The sequence below is a fragment of the Numenius arquata genome, chromosome 7, assembly GCF_964106895.1.
Source record: "Numenius arquata chromosome 7, bNumArq3.hap1.1, whole genome shotgun sequence".
NCBI classification, from domain to species: Eukaryota; Metazoa; Chordata; class Aves; order Charadriiformes; family Scolopacidae; genus Numenius; species Numenius arquata.
In genome coordinates this window covers 38,010,654-38,032,430 of record NC_133582.1, presented here as the reverse complement: position 1 = coordinate 38,032,430, position 21,777 = coordinate 38,010,654, and the positions used below count along the sequence as shown (strand labels likewise).

Here is a 21,777-nt window from a genome sequence, read left to right as displayed (position 1 = left end):
AGAGACCATTTAGTTTGGATGAGACAGCGTTTCTAGGCTGGTCTTCATCTCAGCTTACACATCCCCAGGACTGACGCACCGTTATTTGAAAAATGTTTAGGTGGGAGAGGCAGAGGTACAGGCAGACCAGCTACCCTCACACGGGCAGGTACGTCTTGACACGGTGTCTGAGAGTTACTGACGCTTGGTACCCAGAAACATCTCACTCGGGAAGAACTCTCTGGGCTGGTCGTTTCTTCCACCCAGCCTGTCGGGGCCCCAGCTTGGCAGGTTGAGGAGAAAAAAAAAAAAGAGGCCCTTCTTCAGTCAGCTTTTTCCTACGCTAAGTTTTCAGCAGATCAAGAAACGCACAATGACACAGGGATTTTGTTGGGTTTAGTTACGGGCTTAAGAGACACACACGCACTGTATAAATTAAGATCAGGGAGGTCCTCTGGGGCCGGGCAGCCTGTGCAGCAGGAGTGAGGACGATGTACCAAACAGATGTATCGTCACACCCTGCACTGACTTAGCATTCCTGGGAACCGACAACGAGCAGAGAACTTGTAAAAAGTCACTCAAACCTGTTAACAAATTACCGGGCTAGAAACCACCTTCCCCCCCCCCCGCCCCCCCGACAGTATTTCTGCACGTGAGTATAATCTCTTCACGCTATAATTCCTTACACCCGTTAGACCCCAGAGAAGAGAAGGCTGAGGGGGGGTCTGATCAACGCCTGTAAATACTTAAAGGGTGGGTGTCAGGAGGATGGGGCCAGTCTTTTTTCAGTGGTGCCCAGGGACAGGACAAGAGGGAATGGGCACAAACTTGAACATAAGGAGTTCCACCTAAACATGAGGAGGAACTTCTTCACTTTGAGGGTGGCAGAGCCCTGGAAGAGGCTGCCCAGAGAGGTGGTGGAGTCTCCTTCTCTGGAGACATTCCAAACCCCACCTGGACAAGTTCCTGTGCAACCTGCTCTGGGTGGACCTGCTCTGGCAGGGGGTTGGACTAGATGATCTCCAGAGGTCCCTTCCAACCCCATAGCATTCTGTGATTCTGTGATTTTGGGCCATATCTTTGGACTGGCTTTTAAAAATTGAAACAGCTGGGAGAGAGGAGTATCTCTGAAGGCAAAAAGCTGATGCTGTTGACCAGAAATCTCTTTATATATATACATATATGTATAGATATACACATAGAAATGTGTGTGTATACATGTATATACACATATGCACGTGTATATATCATCTACATCTGCATTATGCATGTGTATATATTGTCTACGTCATATATATCACATATACGGACATATATATGTACATAGGTATGTACATACACATATACGTGTGTGTATACACATATATATACACATATGCATGTGTATATAGCATCTGCATCTGCATCATGCATGTGTATATATCATTTACGTCATATATATCACATATACGGACATATATATGTGTATACACACACGTATATGTGTATGTACATACCTATATATGTACATGTACATACACATATACGTGTGTGTACACACATATATATGCACGTGTATATAGCATCTACATCTGCATTATGCATGTGTATATATCGTCTACGTCATGCATCACATATACAGACACATATGTACGTAGGTATGTACATACACATATACGCGTGTGTGTATACACATATATATACATATGCACGTGTATATAGCATCTAAATCTGCATCATGCATGTGTATGTATCGTCTACGTCATACATATCACATATACGGACATATATATGTACATAGGTATGTACATACACATATATGTGTGTGTCTACACATATATATGTGTGTGTGTGTGTGTGTGTATACACATATATATATAAATACAGGGTGCACAGATACAAGTCATGTCGGTGACAGGTTGTCCACCACCGCTTGTCCTCCCCCCGCACCCCCCCCCCCAACCCCAAGAAGGCTGTCCCCCCTCAGGAACCCCCCCCTCCTCAGGGGAGGTGCCGCTTGCCCATGGCGGGGGGCCGAGGGCCACCCTCCACCTCCTCCCCGCTCCCACCCCCCCCAACTCCCGCCCCACCCCCCCCCCCGCCCTCCGGGAGGCGCCTCCGGGCTCATCGCCGACCATCACCGCGCTCGGCCCCGGGAAGGGGGGGGGGGTGTGTAGGGGTGGGGGGTCCCGCCGCCGCCGCCACCTACTTCTTGCAGGGGATAAGGGCCTTCCTCTCCTCCAGGATGCGGAGCCGCTGGTTGGGGCCGTCGTAGGAGAGGGCGGCACGCGTGTTGCGGCCCGTGGCGTGATCGTAGGACACGGTGCGCCCTTCCCACTGCCGCGGCGCCTGGCACGGCTCGGCCCCCGCCGCCCCGCCGCCCCCCAGGAGGAGCCCGCCGACCACCAGCCCCAGCACCCACCCCGGCCCTCCCGCACGCCGCGCCATCCTCCGCGCTCCCTCTCTCCGCGAACACACACACACCCCCCCCTCCCCTACGCCGCACAGCGCGCAGGCGGGCGGGCAGAGCCGCGCCGGGGGGGGCGGTGGGGGGGGTGGGGAAGGCGGGGGCGGCCCGCCTCCAAACACGCATCAGCCCGGCGGGGAGAGGCGGCTGCCGCTGCTGGAGCTGCCGTGTGGAAGCGTGGGGGGGGGTGGGAAGCAGGGGGCGGTGGGGCGACGGGGATACCTCCCCCCCACCTTCCCCAATGTCCTCCTTCTTTGCACCCCGGGGGGGTTTGGGGGGGGGGGGTTGGGAGGGTTGTTTGGTCTCTGTGCCCTGGAGGGGAGATGCCGGATGAGCGCCTGGAAGGCCCGAGCCTCGGGGAGGTTCTGAGCACTCGGGGTGGACTTTGGGAGGGAGGGGACACAAGAACAGGAGGGACCCGCTGGCTGAAGGTTTTTTTACTGTTGCTGCCCGGGGGGGGGGGGGGGGGGGGAATTTTACTTTTTCCTTGCCAGACAAGTTCAGCAAGCACATACACCTCTCCGTCTCCCTCTGCTCGCTCCGGTTTCTCAGCCCTTGTTTACTGCCCGCTCCGGATGAGCTTTTCCCCGCGGGCGAAGGGAGAGGTGGAACTCTCTGCCCTGAGCTCTGCGGCTCCCCCCGAGGGGACACACGGGTGCCACCGCAGCGGCTGGCCAGGGCAAGCCCGGGAGCTGCTGACTGAGCCACCCTGAGGCTCTCCCTGGCCACCGCAATAACGTGGCGTCGGGTTAATCTTGTTCCCTCCGCGGGTCCCTCAAAAGACTGGGGGGCGGCATTTACCCCCCAGCAGAAGAAGGGCCCATCGGTGTTTCCCTTTTCCCAGCACAGGCATTGGGGTGGGGGGCATCTCCCCCCCCCCCCCCCCCCCCCCCCCCGCTCCGGCGTGGGCACTCCGCTCCGCCGCACCGGGAGCGTGTGGCCGTGGGGCATCCGGGAAAGAGAAGTAAAAAAACATCTTGGGAAAAGCCTGAAATTCCTTCTCCCACCCATTTGCAGCTGTGGGGGGGCACAGGGGGTCTGACTGCCCGCCGCCCGCTCCCGGCTGGGCTAAGCCCCCGGCCGCATCCCCCGTTCCGAGCGAACCGGGCAAAAAAGCAACCCCCCCCCCCACGCTTGTCCGCCACTCCGCCTTCCCCCCCCCCCAGTGCCGAGCGGACGGCGGTGAGCCCGCGACCCCCGGCAGCCGTCGGGAACGGGCGTCGGGAACAGGCGTCGGAGCTCCCCCGAGCCCGCAAAAAGTTTCGGCTCCGCGTCCCTTGGGAAAAGGCAGCGTGAAGTTCAGCCCCCCCCGCAAGACGGCGGGGGGGCTCCCGCGTCCCTCCCGCCTCCTCCTCCTCCTCCTCCTCTCTCCCCAACTCGGAGCGCGTAGCGGTGCGGGTTTGCTTTGCTCTACACCCCCCTCCGCCTCCTTCCCCCCCTCTCCCCCCCTCCCCCCCGCCCCTTCCACCTGAAGGAATTTATGACACAGACGAAAACTGAAACGGGGCTGGAGCGGCGGACGGGGAGACGCAGTGATGTCGCCGGGGGGATTAAACGGGGTGGAGGTGATGTCACCGTGCCTGCACAGCAAAACACACACACGCACGCACACACACACCCCCCCAACACACACACACACACACACACACACACACACACACACACACCCCACGGGAGGAGCGGGTGCTGCCAAGGGAGCGCGATCGGCCCCACGTCACTCGTGCCACCGGTATAAATGAGGTCCCGCGATGTCCATGGCTGTCGGCGCGGAGGCTCCTGCCACTCGACTGCAGCCGGGCGGCGGGAGCCAGCACCGCTCCGCGCCCTCCGGCCGCGGCGGCGGAGAAAGGAGGAGGAGGAGGAGGAGGAAGAGGAGGAGGATGCTGCGCGCCTTGGTGGCGGTGTCCCTGTGGCTGCGGGTGAGCCCGCGGGCGCAGGGAGCGCCGTGCGAGGCGGTGCGCATCCCCATGTGCCGCTCCATGCCCTGGAACATCACCCGCATGCCCAACCACCTCCACCACAGCACCCAGGAGAACGCCATCCTCGCCATCGAGCAGTACGAGGAGCTGGTGGGTACCGGCTGCAGCCCGGTCCTCCCTTTTTTCCTCTGCGCCATGTACGCCCCCATCTGCACCCTGGAGTTCCTCTACGACCCCATCAAGCCCTGCCGCTCCGTCTGCCAGCGGGCCCGCGACGGCTGCGAGCCCATCATGCGCCGCTACAACCACAGCTGGCCCGAGAGCCTGGCCTGCGACGACCTCCCCGTCTACGACCGCGGCGTCTGCATCTCCCCCGAGGCCATCGTCACCGACCTGCCGGAGGGTGAGCGCCTCGGGGGGCGACGGGGTCGGGGGGCGCGGCGGTGGGGCGGACCCCTGCTACCCCCGCGGGGTAAAAATGTAACCCCCACCACCACCACCACCGCTACCACCACCACCACCACCACCACCACCACCCCCCCGCCCCCGGCCGTCGGTCCCGGGAGCTGTCTCCCCGACGGCTTTCCTTCTCCGCCGCCCCTCTGTTTGCAGATGTGAAGTGGACGGACTTCACGCAGGGCGTGCTGGTGCCGGAGAGACCCCCGCAGCCTGACTGCAAGAGCCGCGGCCAGGGTGAGCCTCGGGGGGGAGCCCCCCCCCCCCCTCCCCCCCATCTCCCCCCTTCCCCGGAGGCAGACCCTCTCTCTGACAAACCCTCAACCGTTTCCCCTTCTCTTCCTTTGAAGAGCGGTGCAGGTGCAAAAAGACAAAGCCAACGCTCTCGACCTACCTGGCCAAGAACTACAGCTACAGTAAGTGCACGGGAGGGGGGGAAAAAAGCTTCGCCGTGCCCATCCCTACAAGTTTGGCAGCTCCCTGGGGGGGGGCTGTACCCCATCTAGCGAGTGTGGGGTGAGGACACAACCCCAGCCTTTTCCGGGTGGGTTTTTGCCGTCCTCTTCCGAAACCCACCGGTGGCTCACACCTGGTGCAGGCGGTGGTAGTTATTGCGCGGGTGACGGCGTGTTTCTTAACAAAAGCAGTGACATGTGGGCAACGCGCACGGAGATCAACGGGTCGGCAGAAACTTCCTTCTTTAAAAGTCGCTCTAGTAAATGAAATCGCAACTAAGGCGAGCGCCAGCGTGTGCTGCTTGGCCAGCTCCTGTTTTCCTCCAGCAGGTGGAATAAACGCAGGTTTATCCCCTAAATAAAACTTGTAAATGCGAGTGAAGCTGAAGCAAGGTTAAAAAGTTACTGCTTACAAATGCGGATCCGCTTTTCCTTACGGAGTGAGCCTGAGTTTTCATCTGGTGCGGAATTGTCGGAGGTTAATTGAATTCAGAGACAGTTTGCACGAGCCAGGCAAGGAGTTGGCCAATAGTTTTATGGTATGTTGCGTGCCGTATTGGCAATATAAGTATTTATCGCTCATCCCTTCTGGCTCCCCACCCCTCCTCCGCTTTTCTGATGCTGCTGGGAGTCAGGAAGAAGTCTTAATTAATATTAGATAAATACCTAATTAAATATGTGTAATGTCAGTAGAAACCCCCCCTTAACTATGAATTTCAGATGGAATCTCGTGGGTCTTTTGAACTTTCTGGGCTTTTTCTCAGATAAAAGTTATTTCTTCAAGGGATGTATTCAGTTCTTATGCAATATGGTTATTATATCCAGTCGATTCATATTTGTCTGATACCAAATGAAAGTAAGTTTGTAGTTATTTGCTTCTTTGTTAGTATAGGGGGCAAAAAAATAATCCAAACCTCAATTTGGTGGGAATGATCAGGCTGGACATCGGACTTGGGCAATTGTACGCTCTTTTGTCATGGCGTTTTGGTGCATTTATGTCATATATTCTTTTTATATAGTTCCTTAATCCATCTCAGTACAACATAGTGATATGTTCAGGTGGGACAATGAACTTCTACAGTTGTCTGAAACAGGTGAAAGAGCAGTGATAGAAAATGACTGTTCCAAAATGAAATACAGTCGTTAGCCATACAAATTCCGATTCAAGTGACTTCAGTGGGTATGTTGCTTGAATAAAAACTGTAGGCTGGGGTCCAAAATTTAATTCAATTGGATTTGTGAAAATCCAGACTTTGTTTTTGAGAGGTAGATTTTTATTCAGTCTCCTCCGAAATAAATCGACACATTGATATGGAAAATGAATTGAGCGAGAAGACAAGGCAGAAAAAGTTGCAAATAAAATCCAATTTTTTTTCTGTAATCCTTTAAAATAATATTTATGGCCAAATTGTACTTCTAACTGGTCAAAACTTGGTTTCAATCTGACCTGAAAATGAATTGGGGAGTCTCTGAAACTGGAATCCCTCATGTGTTTTTTGGCTGTTACACGTGTCCTGATAAAGTTAGCGTATAAACCTCGGAGTGCATTAAAATTGCCAGTCTCCTGTTTTCTATGTGGGAAGATGATTCCAAACATCTGTAGATCCATTTGAAGGCTCTGGACCCAGTGGCTGCCAGGAGCGGCACTGCTGCAGGCTGGTCACCCTGTGGTACATCCTTACACTGCTCGTGCTTCTTTCACTGAAGAATTTTTTTTTTTTTTTTTAAGTTTGACGATTGGACCCTTCCTATTTCAAAACTTCCTAGAGACAAAGTCCTCGGTGTAAAAATTGTGCTGCTTTTCTCTGATTTGGTACCTCTTCCAAGAGAGAGCGGGCAAAACGCTGCGGTGGTAGGTAGTGCCGGGGTTTGCAGGTGCAAAACGAGCCAGGGATCATCCTCAGAGCAATCTGCACAGTTTCACCTTCTTGCAGACATGCAGTTTTCCTCAATAAAAGGTAAAATAGGAATATTTGTTTATTCGTAGTCAGAAGAACCCGTTTTAGAGGTTTTAGAGTAAATCACGATAATCCTAAGCCTCTTAGTTTTTGACTACTTGCTTCAAATCTTCCCTTCTTTATTATATTTAAGAAAAGACTCTAGTTCCTGGATGCAACCTACAGGGAAATGATTTTATTATTGAAAAGACTGGATTCCTGCTAACTGTCTGTCTGTGAGGTAAATTATTCGTTACTTAGTTGGAAATAGCCGGATGCGGCTATCGGGCGCGTCTGATTTATGCAAGGGGTTGTTCAAGTCTGAGTCAAAGGAGCTGTTTGTGTGTGCAATTCCAGGCGAGATCGCTTGGCCTGATCTGGCAAAGATTTAAGCACATGTTTAATTTCACAATTGTCAACAGTCCTACTGAAAACCAAATCGGGATCAGGCCTCTGTTATTCTAAGCCACCGTACATGCCCACACGTGAAGAAGTAGTTCTAATTTCACAGACAAAAAAAAAAAAAAACAGCTTTCAATTTAATGGATTTTATTTAGTTTTTTAAATTTCTAAGAGCGTTTGTTGTTCTCATGCCCCTGTTTTTTTCTGATTGCAGTCATTCACGCTAAAGTAAAAAGCATAGAAAGAGGGAACTGCAATGAGGTAACGACGGTGGTTGACGTCAAAGACATCCTCAAGTCCTCCACGCCAATTCCTCTGTCTCAAGTGCCTCTTCTTACAAACTCCTCCTGCCAGTGTCCACCTCTTCAACCGAAGCAGGATGTCCTCATCATGTGCTATGAGTGGCGCTCAAGGTGAGCCCCGGCCGTGCCGTGCAGAAAAGTGTTATAGCTGGGATAGACGGGCAGAAGGACCAGCAAAGCTCCTCTCCTCATCATGAGCATGTTCTGCTGATGGTTTTTCTTAGGATAACTCGCGCATACCTTACATGTGTCAATGACCTTCGCAATTAACTTTTCCCACTCAATCAGCCTCAGCTCTGCACTGTGATGCGGTGTTTACAAAAGCTGGCACACACATGGAGCATAAACTCTGGTGGCATTAGGTGCTGGCCAGTAGATTGCTTAGCGCATCCTGCAGCGGGTTCAGGCATCTCCAGCTGCTTGGGAGTATTTTTCCAGGACCACTTTCCACAGGTATGAGCTGCTTCATATGCTACAAGCCAGATGGTGGCTGTAGATGGTGGTCCATGGTTGGCAGGACTGCATGGAAGGCATAGTTGTGCCTCACTGACCCCCAGGGGAGGGGACAGGAGATGGTACACATCTCCTGCTCACAGAGTTGCTGGAGACAGGGCAAGGCCTTCTCCGCGGGCCTGTCCATGCTTTGGACCGGTGCCGTCAGCAAGATGTTTCTGGTTCCACAGCTGTACCGGGACCAACCAAAGCTGCAGCCATGGGAGCTCCGGCTCCCAGATGGCAGATGAAAAGTAAATACTCTCAGAGCAGCTTGCCAGTCCTGCTGGATGATTAAAAGACAAAACAAAACTAACTTTACCAAACCTTCCATCTGGCGGTCGGCCCAGCCCCAGGCATGGAAGGAAATCCAGCATGTTGGTCTGGAAGGGAGGGAGCGATGAATCACAGATCCCTTTTCTCTCTGGGATCCTGAGGCAGAAGGGGACATCCCATCCCCGTTAGCACCCCAAGTGTACCAGTAGGGCAGGTTGTGGGGCGGTAGGTATGTGTGGCTCTGTGCTGTGGGTCAGAGGAAAGGCTGTACCTAAAATGTGCAGGCTGGTTTTGCATACGGCGATACGACTGTTAATTGAACACATGCGTTTGTAAGGCCCGTAGCACGGCTATACACAGAACTTGATGGGCCATATCCATATTTTCAATGAGTTTTATGTCAATATTTTAAAAGCATTTTATAGGTGTTTCTAAAAGTTGCCATCTGATACCTTATTGCCTTAAATTTTTTTGTGTGAGCTAACAGACGCAGTATTTTATTATTACACAGCACTTTGCCCATCCAGATCTGGAAGTATTTCACAAAGATGAATTTAGAACTCTTTACTTGTGTTAGCCATTTTAAGGATAAATGCTCCGAGTTGCACAGAAGGACCATGACCAAGACTGCAATTGAGGAGCTCTGAGCTGCAGAGCTTTGTTGGAGAGGACTCTCAGGAGGCTGTGAGGGTGTGGAGATTTCAAAAGTGAAAGACTTCAATCTGTTTCTCCATTACTATGGAAAAACACACCATTTGCTAAATATTTTTGTGATGGGTTTTAAAGTTCATTGAGGTTTTCATTTTCATATAGTGTACTAAAATGGATTTGGAAAAGAAACTTAAACTATTATATGAGTTTCCTGTTGAACTCAGTGGCATGCAAACAGAAGAGTTTGAGTTACAGGAGCTTTTTAAAATGTCAGCAGCAAAAGGGGTGGAAGCTGCAGCTCCACTGAAGTCAATGGCAAAACACCCATCACCCCTCAGCAGGGTTAGGGTCTCATTTAATAGTTTGGTCTGAAGAGAAGCTGCATCAGACGTATATACCATGTTGTGGTTTCATTCGTCATGATGGGAGTTCAGCTTCAATCCTATATGGTAGTTCTCTAATCTCTCCTCAGAATGGAGACCCTAACCCTGCTGATGAGATCATGTTGATCTCAATTCTCGAGGGCTTGCGCCGACTGTGGTCCTTTTATGTTGGTGAAAAGTGGATGGATAGGGGCTAAAAATATATGTACCTATACACTTAAACGGTTTCATGGGATGTTACCTGACCCATCGCTTTTTGTTACCAGCGATCAAGACAGTACAATTTTCTTCTGCGGAATAGCTGCAGGTTAGGACAAAGGGCTCCAAATGCTTCCTCAATACTAGCCATGTGCTGCAGTTTTGGCTGTAAAATCTGATTTCTTTTGGAAACTATTTTCTGCTTTTACAGAGTTTAGGACAGAATTTTCAAAGGAGCAGTATAAGCATTTAGAAATCCATTAGAAAGCATTTAGGGATGGAGAAAAATATTTTTGTGCCTATTGTCCCATACAGAAGAAATTGTCAGTACCAGAACCTGCTGGTGCATTTCAGCCTCAGTCTGTGTTAGATCACCTGGAATGACATCTCAGGAATCAAATCCAGATATACCTGTAACTTGTATTTTTTCATTATTTTTCAGGTTGATGCTTCTTGATGGATGTCTAGTTGAAAAATGGAAGGATCAACTAAACAAAAGATTTAAGGTAAATGCAACCGAAGAAAAGAATGCTGACCTTCTTGATAAAAAGTTATACTCCTTTGTTCTGCTCCAGCACTGAATAACTTGCTTGACTTTCAGATATCCATAACACCTCTGGGTATTATTATTTTCACTTCAACATTTTCATACCCTATAACTACATACAGATGTAAGTGAAAATTTGAAATTTTTAGTCTTGCATTTTAGGGTCTCTAAAATTTTATTTCAATTTTATCCTCACACTGCCCCCAAACAGGATGGTTAGGTGATCTTTGTGTGAACTCTGACTTATTACAATAATGACCCTGAGAATTACTTTCCCATTACTACTAAGGCAAGTAACTGTCAGGTAGGTGATACGCAGATGAGTATATAGTCCACATTGGGTAAGAAAGGAAGTCAAGACCCACTGCACTGGATAAATGGGATTTTCTGCATTAAAATTTGCAGGCATGATACACACATTCTCACCAGCTACTGGTTTCAGGGAACATTGGAAGGAAAAGTCTATAGTGTAGAGACCTGGGAGGCAGGAGCAGCAGATGCCCCTGCTTCCTGGGGCTTCAGGATAGCACTTGCTATCACTCCCTGTTTGTAAACTCCTCTTTATAATGGAAAGAAAGGGTGGATCAAGATGATGTCTGACTCTTCCTCACACTTTTAGAGATGGAAGAAAATTATTTCTGCCCTTCGGGAGAGGTTTCAAAGAATTAAGGAGATGCACATATATTTATTTTAATTACGGGCTGATTGGCAATTGATAGGAGAAAAAAAGATGTGTTTCCATCAGTTCATCATTCCCTTCTCTCCTTGCTCATTCATGTAAAACCTATGTCTGAAAAAGGAAACATCCTTTAAATCTTTAAAAAAATAAATGTATTATAGTTGCAGATGACACCATATGGGATTTAGGAGAATACTGCCATAAGACTCGGACTTTTGAAGTCCCTCAGCTGTCAACTTAATAGGCTGTTACTGGCACACAGCATGTTTAGTGGCCTCCTCACGCTCTTTTGTCATCTCTAATTGTGTCTTGAAACCTCTTTGGACATTGATTTCCAGACTGTCAAATAGATGCATGACTGCCAAGCAAAACACTTCTCAAAGCATGTGTCATTCCCTCTGATATCAATACTTTCATACATTAAATCCTCATTTAAACATGTTTGAGTGGCACACACCTAAATGCCCGCTGATAGCTTTTGTTTTATAAAGGTGCGTATAATGACCCAGACTACACAAATATGGCCAGTATGGAGGTAGGTGTCACAGCGGCTTCATTTTAATGCCCGTGATTCACCTCTGAAGACTTGCATCCAACTTTTATTCTTGAGTTACCATTTAAAATGAATATTTTGAGCTGTCTGTAGACCACAGAAGACATCTGTTAACGTAGTCACAACATGGCTGTTGTGGTCGAGGGAAGGTCGAGGGAAGTCATTCTCCCCCTCTACTCTGCACTGGTGAGGCCACAACTGGAATACTGCGTCCAGTTCTGGGCTCCCCAATTCAAGAGGGATAGGGAACTACTGGAAAGAGTCCAGCGAAGGGCAACGAGGATGATTCAAGGATTGGAGCATCTCCCTGATGAAGAAAGGCTGAGAGAGCTGGGACTCTTTAGTCTGGAGAAGAGAAAGCTGAGGGGAGACCTTATCAATGCTTCCAAGTATCTAAAGGGTGGGTTGAAGGAGGAGGGAGCCAGAGTCTTTTCAGTGGTTCTCAGTGACAGGACGAGGGGCAACAGGCACAAGTTGGAACAGAGGAGGTTCCACTCAAATATGAGAAGAAACTTCTTTCTGGTGAGGGTGACAGAGCCCTGGAAGAGGCTGCCCAGGGAGGGTGTGGAGTCCCCTTCTTTGGAGATTTTCAAGGCCCGCCTGGATGCAGTCCTGAGTAACATGCTCTGACATGCTCTGGGCAATCCTGCTTCAGCAGGGGAGTTGGACTAGATGATCTTTATGGTCCCTTCCAACTTAAAAATTCAGTGAAATTCAGTGAAATGGCTGGTCTCTTCTCTAGCCAGGACAAGAGTCTGAGTAGCAACAGGGTCAGTGCAGAGACACTGTTAAGAGTAAAGCTGGAGAGCACTTCTCTTGCTCTGAGCGTTGGGCAAGGTCCCTACCTTTGGGAGTTTCAGAAGAGAAAGTTCATTAACAGATGGGAAAGCTGAGACCCCTTCCAGGTTCTATTACCTGCCTTGCTTTCCTTAAGATAAGTATTTGTTTTCCTAGAGGTGAAAGACGGCAGTCTCTGCTGCAGGGTTGTGGATCTCTCAGTCCTTTGGACGACCTAACCTCTGAACCGCACTGTAAAATCCTGTTTTCTAACCATTGCTTTTTTGGGGTTTGGAAATCTGACAGCTATTCCCTTTGGTGGGCTCATTGATCTAATTGCATTTCAAAATTTCTCAGGGATGCTGCTGAATGAAGCTGCAGGTGCATCATTCACAGCTGTCCCATTGCAGCTCCCAACACTCCGTGATTTCGGTGGTCACCTCTGTTGTCTGTGTGTAACAAACTCTTTTATGCCCAGTCCTCTCCACTCCAGAGAAAAGTAAATACTACCTGCCCTTGTAACTGTGTGTTGAAATACACATTGTGAAAGGATTGCCTGCTCTCTGCAGACGTTTCAGGGGAAAAAAAAGGTAGCACGTTGAGTAAGACAGCAAAGCATGGATTTGCAAAGGAGTCCTGGAGTGCAGACCCTGTCTTTCTGGTGGCCCGGTGCCAGCTCCCCTGGGTTTCTGAAGAAGTGTGAGATGTGCACTCACGTGCAGCGCACTCACAAGATGTGCAGTTGTCATTTTCATCAACTGATCTTGTGGAAATTCCTTGTGGATTTCTTGATCTTGGAAATCAAGTTTGCAGATGACACCAAGCTGTGTGGTGTTGTCGATACACCAGAGGGACGGGATGTCATTCAGAGGGACCTGGACAGGCTGGAGAGGTGGGCCCAGATGAACCTCATGAGGTTCAACAAAAGCAAGTGCAGGGTCCTGCACCTGGGCCGGAACAATCCTCGGTATAAATACAGACTGGGGGATGAGGTGTTAGAAAGCAGCCCTGAGGAAAGGGACTTGGGGGTGCTGATGGACGAGAAGCTGGACATGAGCAGGCAATGTGCTCTCGCAGCCCAGAAGGCCAATCACATCCTGGGCTGCATCAAGAGAAGTGTTGCCAGCAGATCCAGAGAGGTGATTCTGCCACTTTGCTCTGGTGAGACCTCACCTGGAGTACTGTGTGCAGGTCTGGAGCCCTCAATATAGAAAGGACATGGACCTGATGGAGCAGGTCCAGAGGAGGGCCACCAAAATGATCAGGGGGTTGGAGCACCTCTGCTGTGAGGACAGGCTGAGGGAGCTGGGGTTGTTCAGCCTGGAGAAGAGGAGGCTCCGGGGAGACCTCATAGCAGCCTTCCAGTACCTGAGGGGGGCCTACAGGAAGGCTGGGGAGGGTCTGTTTACAAAGGCCTGCAGTGACAGGACGAGGGGCAATGGTTTTAAGTTGGAGAAGGGGAGATTTAGATTGGATATTAGGAAAAAGTTCTTTACTATGAGGGTGGTGGAACACTGGAACGGGTTGCCCAGGGAGGTGGTTGAGGCCCCTTCCCTTGAGATATTCAAGGTGAAGCTCGACGAGGCCCTGGGCAACCTGGTCTAGTTGGGGGTGTCCCTGCTGACTGCGGGGAGGTCGGACTAGGTGACCTTTGGAGGTCCCTTCCGGCCTGGACCAATCTATGAATCTATGAAACTCCCCCCACCCAAGACAAGATTTCCCCTGTAGACATCCATAACACGCTGAGATCAGTGGCCCTGTGGGACCGAGCACAGACCCGTTAAGAGCAGCACTAAAGTCAAAGGTTCAGGATAGCTTTGATTAAGATGCAATTATTTTTGGCAATGTCTTTCTGTAACTCAGCCTCTTTGTTTTCTGCATTTCCACAGAGGTGGGAACAAAGACTGCAGGAACAAAAGCTGCGAACCGCCCGCAGTAAGAACGCAGGACGCAGTGGTCGGAGTGGAGCTCCAAAGTCATCAACCAAGAACAGCAGCCCGCCGGTCAGTGGCCCCAAAAAGGCCACTAAAATAAGAAATGGCCAGAAAGAAATCAACCCTAAAAAAGTATGAGTGTGAAAGCTCCAAAAGGAAAGACTTTTCCTGCACGATGAAGGTCACAATCTGGCTCGGTCGGCATGTTCCATTAATCCAGAACTCATCGACTTTAAAATTTCTACATAGACATTTTTGCTGCATTTTCCTTTTAAAAGGTTTGCATTTCCTTTCAAGCCACTGCAAGCCATAGAGCGTAGGTTTGCACTAATATGTGGTAGGCATATTCGAGCTGAGTGAACTTTATCTTTGGGCTCTGATTTGCAATTCTAGATAGATCTAGCCTTGGCTGCCAGAGGTTTTAAGCTCCTTATGCCGGTTGTCTGCCCTGCTTCCCTGCCAGAGGTTGGGGAGCTGCATGGGGCATCTCTTCTCTCACAGAATCACAGAATGATATGGGGTTGGAAGGGACCTCTGGAGATCATCTAGTCCAACCCCCTGCCAAAGCAGGTCCACCCAGAGCAGGTTGCACAGGAACGTGTCCAGGCGGGGTTTGAATGTCTCCAGAGAAGGAGACTCCACCACCTCTCTGGGCAGCCTCTTCCAGGACTCTGCCACCCTTAAGGTGAAGAAGTTCCTCCTCATGTTTAGATGGAACTTCTTATGTTCCAGTTTGTGCCTGTTCCCTCTTGCCCTGTCCCTGGGCACCACTGAAAAAAGACTGGCCCCATCCTCCTGACACCCACCCTTTAAGTATTTATAGGTGTTGATCAGATCCCCACTCAGCCTTCTCTTCTCCAGACTAAAAAGACCCAAGTCCCTCAGCCTTTCCTCCTAAGAGAGATGCTCCAGGCCCCTCATCATCTTTGTAGCCCTCTGCTGTACCCTCTCCAGCAGTTCCTTGTCCTTCTTGAACTGGGGGGCCCAGAACTGGACAGAAAGTGTAGTGATGGAGTCGTTGGCAAGTTAAGTGTGTGAGTTACCCTGGTGGGCTGAGAACCCTGGCAGCGGAGGAGCAGCAGAGGGATGGTAACCTCTGGCAGACACCTGGGGCAGCAACCACTGCAGCTGCTGGAGCTGAATCTATCTGCTCTTTGGAATCATGGCCCTTCTTCAGAGCATTCAGAAGCATAGATTACCAATAAGCATCTGAGTATGCACTATGTGATTATTTTTAGGTGTGTGCCAGAAATATGCTTACAGTGTTAGTATTTGATCTTGTGGGTTTGTGCAGCAAAAATGCATTGAAAGCAGACATTTAATTTTTTTTTATTGTACTTCAGGCTGGCTTCTGTTGTTATAATTTCAAATATATTTAAGCATCGTATGGAAAAATCAGTATTTTTTAAAAGTGAAACGGATCTGTAGAATTCTTAAAAGTAATACTTTTGTTTGCTGTAATATAGCTTTGTTCTGAAAACTGGAATAGAAGCATTATTCTAAATATAACTGACAGCTACTGTACAGTATTAAAGAGAAGATATGGCTTCATGTGGCTCAGTGTTCATTTGGATAATTTTATATCATTTGACACCATATTTCTAAATCTTACCCTGATAGCAAATAAATCAATAAATAAATAAATAATAAGGTTTGTCCCTATTCCTGAGCTTCTCAAAACAACTGGCTGTCTGCACTTTAACCTGCCAAGGGTCACAGACAAAGCAGATGCTTTGGTTTATGTGCTAAGTTTTGCTGACAGCATTGGCCATGTGGGGTATTAAAATAGCAAAGGTGATATAAATCTACTTGGCGCAGCTCCAGGGTGGCATTTATGCGAGTCCTGCCCAAGCTCTACCCCAATAAGGCAGTATGGGTAACGCAGTCTGATTTATATTAACACGTAAGATCACCTGCATTAACGTTGTAAGAGCTCATGACAGACATCTTAAAGACCTTCGAGAATTCCTGCAGCAAACCTAATGTCTAGACTTGGCAATTCTGGTATCTATAAAACGAGTGTTTCTAAAATAGTCTACGTCAGGAAAAAGAAAAAAAAAAAAAGAGTTCTGTGTAGGTTGACATAAAGAGTTACAACTGGTCATATCAGTATATTGCTCTGTGTTATTACCAGAATTCCAATGACATTTGCATGCATGAAATTTAAGGCAGAGTGATTTTGGTAGCAGCAGTAATATACTTGGTAATAGGCTAACACAAGATGTAGACGCCAAGTTAGAATGCTTAAAACAAAGAGACAGAGGCGTTGCAGAAAAATGGAATGATAGCGTATAGGGTAGCTCAGGGGGGAAAGAAACCAACCCTACGCCATCATTGGATGAACTTTGGGCAGTGGGTTAAAATATGCAAAGGTCAGCATTTGAATGTAGCCCTTCCTGCTGATTGTGGGCAGATGCAGAACTTTTATCTCCATGGAACATCTGTAGAATTAGATCCAAAATTCAATCCAGGTGCCAGGAGTGCTGAGTGTATGTTGTATCTATTGACTTTAGTGGGAGTTAACGTGCATTTGACACGTCTGAAAAAACCAGACCGCAAACTTAGGTGCCTAAATAGAGACTAGAGGTGAAATCTTAATCCTGTATAAGGAAATGGAAAAACTGAAATTGAAATCAAACAAGACGGAATTTCGCTGCAGGTGACTAAATCAGGTGAGTTTGAAAATGCTGACTTTAAGTAAACATGATCTGAAAGATCAGCGTGATTGGAAAGCTTCTGAAATAGTTTTATCTACTGTGCAGCAGGAGTTCTTAAGCTTTGATTACACGTTGATCCCAATTTAAAGTACCCTAATAAATATGCCTGAGGTTAGCTGTTAAAATGAACGATCATCCTATCAATGTGATGTTGAAATAACAAATACCAAAGTTGTGATATTTCACTCCAACAGGCTTTATCGTGAACACGGTCAAGTGTCATGTTGTTGAATGAAACTTTTGGAACAGATAGCTAGGCTTCATAGCAACATCACATATTATTTTACAACTTTTAAAATAAAACGTCTTTCATTTCTTTATGCTGGAGAAAACAAATGCAAAAATTATTTTTTCCAGGGAATTGTCACCATTCCTTCTGTAAGTTGCCATTAGACTGACCATTCCACTACGTTGGAATAAACTTTGATGCACTGAGCTCCGTGCTTCCAAACTCCTCGACATTTTTATGTATGCTTTATGCTGACTGACTTTCATTCCGATATGGTAAAAATGTGGAAAAAGGAAAGGCAATACAACAAAAAGCAGGGGATATCATAATACAAAGAACAGATGTGCAGACAGGGGAGATGAATTAGTAAGATAGTGTGTTTTCCCGAATCCATTTTTTCTATTTTTTAAGAAGCCACGAGTCTCCCCAGTTCAGCGCTAACAGAGGTCACTCCGTTTTGAAAACCCCTCAGGATTATTAACTCACTGCGACGTCGGATGTCAGCTGAACCCAGAGCATCCCCACTCTCCAGCCTGCTGCCCTTCTCTCGCGAAGGTGTGAACCACGTTGGAGCAGCGAGGGCTGTTTGAGCAGGCGAACGCGTCCTCCTGTGTCCCCACGTGGACCCAAATCATCACTTCTGCTCCCCGCAAAGAGTCGGACTCGCCTCTCCTCGTGCCCATCCATGGCCAGCTGTAGTCATTGCCATCCTAGTGGACCCTAGCACCAGAGTCATGAAACCTCGGTTTGGCCGAGTGGGCAAACAGTCTGCTGATGGAGGAAAGTAATTACCGTACCTATTGACAGCTGAAAAAATTTAACAGGCCATAACTTGAAGTGTCAAATGTTTTTGGTTTGTTTTTTTTTTTTCTCTGTGTTACAGCTGCCTTTCTACTAAGGAAGGCACTTTTTTTTCATATAAAATAAAAATTGCCTGGAACACAGATGTTTCTAGTGTGTTTCTTACTACCTCCCACACACATGTCCCCGGTTTAGTAAGAAGTGCCATTGAATATTTTCACTGGATGTTCTAACCTCAGTTCCAAAAGCATGAAACCTGAAAAAATATTTACTCTGATTGCGAATAATTGGCACAGGTTTAGAAGCTCACTGTAAATGCAAATCAGAACTCTTTTATGAACCACACTTAAAAAAAAAAAAACAAAACAACCCCTTCAACAGGCCCTGAATGACCCGGTCACTTGAATTCAGCTCAGTGTTGCAGCTTTGTTACTTTTGTCCAGTCGTTGCATATAACTGAGAAATACTTCCTGTGCAAATAAAAAGATTTTCCAGTCCAAAATACTCAAACAGCTCTTAAATTATTTTATCCAGCATTGTAACCTAGATTCCAAATGAATGAAACCTGAAAAAATATTTACTCCAATTACGCACAACCGACACACACTTCTTGGTTGTGCTTAGTAGTTGAACGTAAATGCACATCTGAAAACGTTTCCTCGACCAGATTTTTCTGGTAAACCACATCAGCTCCGATTAATTTTGTAAATAAATATAAATCCATCAATATAGGTCAACAAAGATTCAGAACGATGTTTCCATTTATGGTCAAAAAAACCAACCCGACTTGCACAGGCCTACAAATCTGTATTTAATTTCTATAGAGGTACGTTATTTCTAATTAGACTTAGTCAAGTCTCTACGTTTGATTTCAACGTCTGACAGTATATTTCTTGTAGCATCTCTGAAATTGAACACCGTCTTTATTGGGAGGTGAAACAGGATTTCAAACTTGCTGCTTAGAGATACAGTAAATTCACAGAATTCCGGGTAACCTATTAATATCAGACTGGCTCCTGTTGTTTCTGCCAAAAGGCTTGTGGATAAATCAGCGTGGCAATAAGCAGAAAGGGATGCATCCGGAAGGGAGGACACACTCCTTTTCTCTAGAGGAGAATACTAAGCTCAAAATCCAAAATATGTCAGACAGTCTATGTTACAGGTAGAAGGTTAAAGGATACATCAGAGCGACGAAGAGATGCCCCAAAGAGACCAACACACTAAATATTCTGATTCCTTCGGTTTACAGTAGGATAAAAACTTCAGTTTGTAGGTACTCAGAGCACACCGGTATTTATCCTCTCAGCGAAGTAATCAGAAAGCTAATCATTTGCTCACAAAAAGCTGTGGATAAAGCGAGCAGATACTTGCAAGGTCCGACTAGCCGGTGCAGCCCATCCAACAGTCAGAGCAAAGGAAAAACAGTGCAGCCGTACACAACCACAACCACAAGCCGATTGACTCCATCTTCTTGGCGGGGAAAAAAGCTTTTTCACCATTTCTCGTATTTTATTATGCAGTAATTCAGCACAAATACTCGCTATGATCAGACATACTAATTCTTCTTAAACGGTATTTTGAGAGTTAGAACCAGCCTGTTTATCATTCTAAACCGAAACAGACCTTTAATACAGTCTTAGTGTCAGATTATGATTTCATTAAAGTTCCTAAACAAGGAAATATGTGGTCTGTTGTAAAAATAAACATGCCCTGTGGTTCCATTTTTCTGCTGCTGGGACAAAAATCAGAAGAATAATTATGTTATCTTTTGTTAGTGTTGGAAGAATTTTCATCACATCTCTGCACCACCTAATTCTATGCTGAACCACAAGATATTTTCTAAATAAACAGTTGTGAAGGTCACATTCTCTTTTGGTCTGGCATTTAGATAAGACATAAAAGGACAGAGTCAGAGTTTCTGTAAGATTTGCAGGAGGAATCGTGCAAATTTAATTGCAAGAAGATTTTAATCTGTGAGACTCAATGGAATTTATGTTGGAACACATTCCTCCCGGCTCTATAAGTGCACACGCTTGATGATACCATCACAAGTGCTCAAATTCTTAAAAACTACATCCATGTCTATGTCACAGTAATACAAATTTGAATAACAGTGGATGGAGGTCTAAATTATGTGTATAATACCTAAATGGTGAGTTAAACTTTTAAAGAGACAAAGTGATCTCTTAAAATATCGACAAGATTTCAATTACCAAGTTTTCATAGTCATGAAATCTTGATAATTCTACAGAACTCTGTATCTCAAAGATATAAAGCCTTCGTGAACCTGAATCGCTTCATCAGCTGACTGAAAGTTGTTTAGAAATGGACCTCTTGTTTATTGTTTTGAAATGAATCTCTTAAATTCCTCCTTCCCAAAGCTGCAAAAAGACATTAAGATCCAAATCATATTTAGGAGAAGCAAATAAACATTAACAAATTAATTGTTCCCACATTTCAATCTGGGTTTGGATACTTGTGCAATATGATGAAAAACTGTCACAGATCTATGCATAATATGTAATCTACTGGATCATTTTAACCAAGCACAAAACAGGAATCATAATTGACACACATGAGTATGTGAACCCAGATAAATGGAATCCTTCAACATCTAGTAGTTAAATCAATCAGAAAAAAATGCTGTACTGCTTGAGTGATGTAACGGAGGATGAGGAAGGATGGTTAAACCAGCAATAACTGAGTATATAAAATTATATCACATTTAAAGAGGCAGAGCTAGGATACTCCCACAGCTAGCTGAAATTTCTAAGACCAGTGCAATAAACGATCCACAATATTCAAAATCTGTGCATGATAGCTATCAAGCTATTTGATTGTGAATTTCTGTCAGAAGTTTCATGACCTCTTAATAAGACATAAACATATTTTGCTGTTTTCAGCATTTCTGTCAAAAAACAATCCCATCTAAACTTTCAACGTCGTATTTGCCCCTTTGGTAGGGAAGTCATTAACACTAGCAAAGGTCTCAGGAAACGAGCTGAATTGAGGTACCTGAAATCGCCCTGCTCGGGCCTTTTCTGAGACTACTTCTTGGTTTAAAGTACAGTGTGCCAGCACCCAAAAAAACGCAGAGTGGTGAAATAATGCCAGGAAGAACGGTTTTAATGGCTTTTTGAAGTAAAAAACTAGCCAAAGAACATACAGCAATCCTGAAGTATGCTTCTCAGAACTCACCTCACCGAGGTGACATATAAATTCTGCACTAATCACAACTTCCTACAGGCTAGCTAGCCTCCAGTTGAGTTTATGGCAGTAAAGCAGCTGTAGGTGAAAATGGGCCACCAGGAGAACGTTCAGGCCAATTTCTGCTGGAGGAATGTCTATAATAACAAAAGTCCCATCACAACAGAAATATTTGTCAGGAAGCTCTTTAAAACAGCTGGTTGTATTAAACACAATGGGAACAGTAAAGGAGGTGTGAGAAAGACTTCATTCTTTCTGGACTTTGCAATTATAATCAATGCTTTAATTGAATGCTATTCTTTAGTAGCTCAACCTTCAGCAGACTCGGACAGCAAAAGTGAGAATGTATCAGCTTCAGAAGAGTATTTGTGTTCCTCGTGAAAGCCAGCCAAGTAAGACTGAGACAGGATACAAATTCACTAATTTGGCAAGGAGGT

General features: G+C 46.9%; 2 protein-coding genes across 2 annotated transcripts in view; one reads left to right on the top strand and one right to left on the bottom strand.

Moving 5' to 3' along the window:
- The window catches only part of EPDR1 (ependymin related 1), a 37,736-nt gene extending 35,330 nt beyond the window's left edge, over nucleotides 1–2,406 (bottom strand). Inside the window, exon 1 of the mRNA XM_074150788.1 lies at nucleotides 2,168–2,406. Within this exon, the coding sequence (XP_074006889.1) occupies nucleotides 2,168–2,406 (239 nt within the window). The remainder of the gene's footprint in view (nucleotides 1–2,167) is intronic.
- A 1,485-nt stretch (nucleotides 2,407–3,891) lies between these two features.
- Nucleotides 3,892–16,007, top strand: SFRP4 (secreted frizzled related protein 4). Its single transcript, XM_074150485.1, has 6 exons — nucleotides 3,892–4,747; nucleotides 4,957–5,037; nucleotides 5,151–5,216; nucleotides 7,809–8,007; nucleotides 10,339–10,402; nucleotides 14,342–16,007. Exons 1-6 carry the CDS (start codon nucleotides 4,174–4,176, stop codon nucleotides 14,522–14,524), a joined length of 1,167 nt encoding a protein of 388 aa, XP_074006586.1. The 5' UTR covers nucleotides 3,892–4,173; the 3' UTR covers nucleotides 14,525–16,007.
- Nucleotides 16,008–21,777: the final 5,770 nt, after the last annotated feature.

Excerpts from the sequence above, each read along its gene's own strand:
- SFRP4 (XM_074150485.1), top strand. The coding sequence starts at position 4,174 with ATGTCCATGGCTGTCGGCGCGGAGGCTCCTGCCACTCGACTGCAGCCG. Across the intron at positions 5,217-7,808 it reads GGCCAAGAACTACAGCTACA|TCATTCACGCTAAAGTAAAA; the intron begins GTAAGTGCACGG and ends TTCTGATTGCAG. Across the intron at positions 10,403-14,341 it reads AACTAAACAAAAGATTTAAG|AGGTGGGAACAAAGACTGCA; the intron begins GTAAATGCAACC and ends GCATTTCCACAG.